This window comes from Phoenix dactylifera, chromosome 3 (assembly GCF_051530095.1).
Source record: "Phoenix dactylifera cultivar Ajwa chromosome 3, Ajwa_hap1_PhDact_Kaust_v1.1, whole genome shotgun sequence".
In the NCBI taxonomy this organism is placed as follows: domain Eukaryota; kingdom Viridiplantae; phylum Streptophyta; class Magnoliopsida; order Arecales; family Arecaceae; genus Phoenix; species Phoenix dactylifera.
Window position 1 is genome coordinate 27,922,620 of NC_143192.1, and position 7,237 is coordinate 27,929,856.

General features: G+C 37.1%; 1 protein-coding gene and 1 pseudogene across 1 annotated transcript; both read right to left on the reverse strand.

The window, feature by feature from the left end:
* Positions 1 to 1,099: 1,099 nt before the first annotated feature.
* On the reverse strand, positions 1,100 to 2,348 carry LOC149768016 (uncharacterized). Its single transcript, XM_089929968.1, has 5 exons — positions 2,169 to 2,348; positions 1,998 to 2,090; positions 1,796 to 1,897; positions 1,380 to 1,709; positions 1,100 to 1,276 (listed from the first exon to the last, which is right to left on the reverse strand). The coding sequence occupies exons 1-5, from the start codon at positions 2,262 to 2,264 to the stop codon at positions 1,226 to 1,228; spliced, it is 672 nt and encodes a 223-aa protein (XP_089786094.1). The 5' UTR covers positions 2,265 to 2,348; the 3' UTR covers positions 1,100 to 1,225.
* Positions 2,349 to 4,285: 1,937 nt separating this feature from the next.
* On the reverse strand, positions 4,286 to 6,590 carry LOC149768017 (uncharacterized; annotated as a pseudogene).
* Positions 6,591 to 7,237: the final 647 nt, after the last annotated feature.

The window sequence follows — 7,237 nt, forward strand, 5'->3', positions numbered from 1 at the left end:
ATTCAGAAGATCTGGAACGACACCCTAGCATACACTAATACCTTTCTAATCAGTCAAGTACAGTCAAGCATGCACTAAAAGAAAACACATCAAGTCCTTGTATTTGCCCTAAAATTACTAGACAGCTCCTAACTGGTTTGAAGAGGGCACCTAAGCCTCCAATCCGGTCTAATGAACTGAGTTGACCAGGTAAGCTCCCAGGTAAGTGTTAGAAACCCGCCCATGCCACAGAAAAATTTCAAAAATTTCAGATGCAGCGGAAGAGGCATGCGCGGGATCAACCGTTCATCGTATGAACGTTGTTTAAAACCATTCGTAGATAGATAAGAATTAAAAACTTTTTAAAAACATTAGAAGATCAGATCTTCACCTTGTGCGGATAGATGATCACCGCAAACTGATGATCGTGATTTTGGATGAAGGTTCGCTTGAAGCCGTTCAAGTGTCCGGCCTCTACGGGTATCCACACGAAGCAGAAATCGATCCAAGCTTTCTATATCCCCGGGGTGCTAGCTCCCTTGCAGAGATAACTTTAATGGCTGATGTCCTCCCTCTCAATCAACCCTTGATTGTGCTTGGGAGGAGGAAGAAGAAGGATGAAGAGAAGAAGAGAAACGAAGCCCTGCAGCCTTCTTTTTCTTCCTTGCGTTCACTACAAGAATAATGGTCATTAGCGACGCATTTTTTGGCCTTTAACGACGCTTTTAAGCATCGCTAAAAACCATCCCGACGCTTTCCTAAGCGTCGGCAAAGCGTCGCCTATGCTACAGTGGAGAAAATATTTTCCGACGCGTCGAAAATTAGCAACGCTTTACCGACACTTTTTAGCGTCGGCAATTGCAAACGTAGCGACGCTTTAAAGCGTCGCTAATTGCAATTTAACGATGCTATAAAGCGTCAGTAAATGTTCAATTTACCGACACTTTAAAGCGTCGTTAATTCAAACTTACCGATGCTTTAAAGCGTCGCTAATTGATTTCTGGTCGAAATTTTAACGACGCTTTAAAGCGTCGTTAGAATATTAATTTTTTTTAAAAAAAATTTAAAAAATTTTTAAACCCTGTTTACAAAATCAAAGCCACACACACTAAGCGAGATATACACAAAATCAAACATATTTATCTAAACATTCATATTGTCAAATTACATTCATACTATCAATTTACGTTTACAATGTACTTCAAAAAGCATAAAAAAATACATATAAAACTCCAAAATAAATGCTTCAGGGGTCGCTAGCATCACCATCTCTACGTGCAGATGAAGTATCAGGAACCTGTAATAAAAAAACTTAAGCAGTTAAGAATACGAAAATTATTAAGCTCTTTAAGAAAAATATGATACTTATGCAAAATGTTCAAGTAGATGTAGTAATTTACCTGAGGAGGGACAAACTGATGCAACAAAGATGTAATCTGATTAATCTGAGCCCTCAAAGATTGCATCTCTGTCTGGTGGCTCTGCTTCAACTCTTTTATCTCTGCCTTCAGATGATTAACCTCTGCAGTGCTACTACTCTGTCTAACATCTTGAGTATATCTACCCACTGCAGACAACTGAGTGGGGGTAACTCCAACACCATAACCCCTCACTCGACCATAACGCTCCGAGCCCATCAATTCGGTAAACACCTGAGTTTCGACACCTCTGGTGTTGCCGATTGAAGATGACTCTCCGATACGCTCTAAAATAAGGGATGTAGCTCTGTCCTATATCTCTCAAAAACAATCAAATTAATTTTTGAAAAATTAAAATATATAAAAAATTATTGCATAAATTATTAATAAATACATACAACTATATCTCTCGACTCCTCTCGGACAAAGCTGCCATCTCGGTGGGTGTGAGTCATCTTATAGAACTCCACCTCACCAGGTTTCCTCCCATGGTCTTCCATCTACAACAAAAAGTATATTGGAAGAGTTTCATCTTATAGAACTATATCATGATACATGCTATATGATACAAGAGTTTCAAAAAGTTTCAAAAAAACTTACGAATTCAGCTCTGAGCCTCGCATAACTCTTCGAGCCTGAAGTGTGAGGAATTGTCTGAGATGCTCGTGCGGCTCGACCAATGTCAGAATATGTCTACCACGAAAAAAGTAAACATTGTAATATATTAAATATATTAAACATTATATAAGGTATTGAGAGAGAATACACAACCTGTCCTCTCTCGGAAAACCAATAGTGAACAAGCTCCCTCCACTGATGATGGTATACATCAGGAGGACAAACACGAGCAACCTCCTCCTCTGTCATACCCTCGCGCTTCCAGTCGGCCTTCAACTTCGACTTATATTCTTTCCATTTGCGGTTGAGGGACTTTAGCACCCAATCATGGCTATCTGGAGGGAGCACAAACTTTTTCTACACCAAAATAAGGAATGTTATAATAATATTAAATCGAAAAATTAAATTTATAATAGTAAGCAAATTAACATACAGTAGCTATCAAATCAACAATATTAAATTCAATTCTTTACCTGTACAAATTTAAGAAGCTCAACTTTATAAGAAGGAAGCATTTCATTCCACTTATGATAGTTGAGCGGACACAACTGACCCCTACGCACAACTGATCCTAAGAAACTTGATAAAAGGCTTCCAGCCCTCTTGATGGGTTGCCCTAGTTCGTTGCATTCGACGACCATCTTCTCATCCTCACGAAGCTGCCACACATCCCGTGCTCGAGAGGAACCCCGTGTCAACCTCACTCTCCCTTGTTCATCTATAAAAAATAATAATTAAAACATTGGAGGCAAATTAATTAAAATAATTAGATTGTAAATGAACTTAATATATGCACTTTAAATCAAATTACCCTGGATATGCAAGTCATCCATAACCTCCTGGCCTGGATGTTGCTGAGACTGGAACTCATGCTGAGACTCGGACTCGTGCTGCTGGGATCGCATGGACTGAGCAGAAGAAGATCCCACCTGAGACTGCTGGAACTCCACATCTCTGAATCGTTTTCCTCGGTGCATTTTGTTACCTAAGCAAGTACTACTTTTCCTTTTAGAGGGATTTCCTTACTCGACTTCCCTTACCTAAGCAATTGAAATCTGTTTAAAAATGCAAGAGTAACTAATGTATAAATCATAAAATATTAAAAATTCATGGGGTACTCCACAGAAGGAAAGGCCCTGATCGCTAATGTATAGTAACTAGTAATGCAATTGCAAGAGTAAATAATTACAGTCCAAATTTTCCACTGGATAATGAATCAACCAAACTCAGAATCATTTGATTCAGTTCTCATGAAATAATTTATGGTTCGATTATGTCACAGTTGTCTACTTCTGATGGGTGGACTCCCTGTCTCAGGAGCTATTATTCATCTTATCTGAATAGAAAACTGGTTTCGGTCCTGAGATACAATCAATGTTGAACACTCCGAGTCCAGTCATGCACCTTCAATCGTCTGTCAGAGTCTGGAATTCTGATTATGTACTCTGTCGTCCAAATTGCACACAATATATTGCAAAACCTTGAGAATGATATATCAAATGTTAAAAAAATACTGAAGTGAGAAAATTTCAAGCATCTAATTGCAAACAGTGGATGAAGCACAAACCTTTCCTCCAACTAGACAATGAGGTGTAGAAGAATGAAGTTTCAACAACTACTAATAAGTTACCCATGTATGAGATTTGCAAGCTGCATTAAGCTCCCGACCTCCTCTCTTCTCTTTTTGCATGCAGAGTATGAAGTTCCTTATCATCTATAATCACTGAAGGCTTTTCAACGTTTAAATCTCAAAACTAGTCACCCGAAATTTAACATATGCTCATACAGTATTTGTTATGCTCTAGTATATGATATTGTTCTGACACCACTTCTCTTAGTTGGTTAAGCTTTATTTGTTGAAATGTTCTTTTTTTAGTGCAGGAAAAAAGTTTTCTGGCTCTATTCAACTAACATCCCTAGCATTATGGGTTGGCTGAAAAAAATTTTTAAAGGCTCCAGTCATAAAATATCTTGGGGCCAACACCACGGAAAATATGCAGATGAGAGTTTTTGGAATGAGCCTTCTAGGTCATTGTTATGTCTACCACTGCATGTTTCGGAAATGTTTCATTCAACAAATAGTGGTAGTATTGCTTTAGAATGAGTCCTAGTGTTTAGTGTGTCTTAGTGTTATTTTATATGGGGATCCATGGGAATCTAAATTCTATGACCATATAGTCCTGTGACATAATGAAATCCTAATCACCGATGACAAACAAGAAAACTTCAGAATTATGTGCTTTGCAGCCAACTACACTTAAAGCAAATTCTGCATAGAGAGTAAAGAGCTCTTCTAAATGATTGGTGTTCACTGTTTGTGTCCACAGTCTGATAGGCAGAACTTGTACAATAAGAGCCGGTGCCTCCACCAAAATAATTCCAAGATCAAAGATCATTCATTACACATGACAACATAATATTCTTGTAATTATGAAAGGAGAGAATCCAAAATAACATACTGCAAAGCTAAGGGGATGATGATTACAATTAGTTTCTTCTTGCTCCACGAGATGCATGAGATGTTGCTTAATAGACTATTCCTAAGCCCCCTGATAGCACTGAAGTATATTCCAAATATTTTACATTATTGGTTAAACAATTTGCAGTACCAAAAGTAGCAATAAAACAAATTCATACGCTACTAGTAGAAAACTCAGTATCGATAACATAGAAACAGACTAGAAAATTTTTCTTACCATTATGAAACTATACTCTTTCATTGTCCATCAGTCGGCATAATATTAAAAGGAATACACTGAGTATAAGTCTCATTATCCTCCTCTTCCAACCCTTTTCCTATATCATATAAGTCCCTAGGTTTAGTCTTAATGACAACAGACCAATCTTTATCTTTTGAGTCTTGTACAAAAAACACTTGTCGAGCTTGAGATGAAAAAATGAATGGGTCATCTTTCAATAGCACACCGGTATGTATCAACTTTGAAAAATTTACAAGTGTGAAACCATTTATGTCTTGTCTCAAACCTCTAGATGAGTTTATATCCATCCAATCACATCGAAATAGTACTACCTTAAAGTTTCCATAATAATCCAGCTCATAAATATCCTTCAGTGCACCGTAATAAGTTTTTCCCTCCGCATCAACCATAACCCCACTATTTTGGGTTTTTCTAAATTTCTCACGTTCTTTAGTATGAAATTTGAAACCATTTATAATTAACCCATCATATCTGTTGATAATATTATTCGGACCTCGAGCAATGACTATTAATTCATCGGAACAATTTTCCTCCATCATCGTGGGCACCTAAAAAATTATAGAAGCAATGATTAATTATTCAATGACAATGTCTTAAAAAATTGTGAAAATACCTAATGTATTAAATGTCTAACCTGTTTGAATAGCCATTCAGGAAATAACTCAACCAACCATCTTTGCTCAATCCTTGGGGTAGGACGAATGTTATTGTTGATGCTTCGCTGAGTTACTAAAAATTCTCTGTACGATCAGAAACTCTTTAGCTAAGCATTTATATCTGATATGACAGATAAGAAGATTACAATCATACTAACCTGCGATACTCGGATATTATATCACTGTGAAGTAACACATAGCGATGTGCTTGTGCTAATGATTTTTGGTCAAGAACAACACTTTTAACTGTCCCCAAAACTCTTCCCGCAGATGAGAACTTGTAAATTTCTGCATTCTCTACAATATCAAAATTCCTTGGAGGTCGATTGAGAGCAGTTTCAACACCTTCGAGATATCTCGAGCAAAATGTCAAACACTCCTCAGCAATATATCCTTCAGCAATCGAGCCCTCAGGATAGGTTTGATTGCATACATAATCCTTTAAGCGCATCAGAAACCTTCAACGAGAAATTTTTAAGATCAATATCAACACCGATATAATTTATAAATATAGACATTAGAGTTTAGCAAAATCACCTCTCAATAGGATACATCCATCGGTATTGAACCGGTCCACCAAGTTTAGCTTCCGCCGCTAAGTGAATGAGTAGATGAACCATAATAGTAAAAAATTCAGGAGGAAAGATCTTTTCCATATGGCATAATGTAAGGGCAACATTAGACTCCAATTGATCAAGCGCCCTAGGATCAAGAACTTTTGAACACAATGCTTTAAAAAATGATGACAACTGAGAAACAATTACAAGAACTTGTTTCGGCATTGACGATCTTAAAGCCAATGGAAGTATATCTTGCATCAAAATATGACAATCGTGACTTTTAAGATTTGAAAGTCTTCACTCTTTAAGATTTACGCACCGTGAAATATTCGATGCATACCCATCAGGAACCTTCATATTTTTCAGAACCATTAGAAAAAGATCCTTATTTTGAGTAGACATTGTGTAACATGCAGGAGGTATAAAAAATTTATCATTAGCAAGCTCTTTCGGATGAAGCTCTTGTCGTATGCCCATATCTTTCAAATCAAGACGCGCTTTCAAGTTGTCTTTGGTCTTTCCATCAAGATTTAACAATGTTCCAATCAAGTTATCACAAACATTCTTTTCTATGTGCATGACATCAAGATTATGTCGAAGAAGATTATACTCCCAATAAGGTAAATCAAAAAAAATACTCCTTTTTTTTCATAACTGTTTCTGTGTAGAAGCAACCAATGTGTCATTGTCATTTTCCTGTCCATATGCATTGTCATCATTCTCAAAAAAGTTAGCATCCTCTAAAATCTCTGATATTAACCCTTCATTTATTGAGCTACCAACATCCTCCCTTCCCCTCTTCTTTAAACATTTGGAGACCTTACCAGGTATGTAATTTGTGCATTGCATTTGTCTAAGAACTTCGGTACCAGTTGGTGGAATAGGGGCAGAACGCAACTCTGTGGTACTATCAAACAGATCATTCTGAAATCGAAATGGATGGTTTGGTTCCAACCATCGACGATGGCCCATATAACAGAACTTTCTTCCATTTTTTAACCAATATGAATGGGTTGAATCTCCACAAGAAGGACATGCAATACGCCCCTTAGTGCTCCAACCGGATAAATTAGCATATGCAGGAAAATCATTAATAGTCCATATAAGAGCTGCACGCAATTTGAATGTTTGACCAGTAAAAGCATCAAATGCATCAATACCCTTCCATAACTATTTCAATTCCTCTATTAAAGGCTGCAAAAAAACATCAATATCATTACCTGGGCCCTTATCACCTGGAATAACCAATGACAAAATGAGTGAAGACTATTTCATACACATCCATG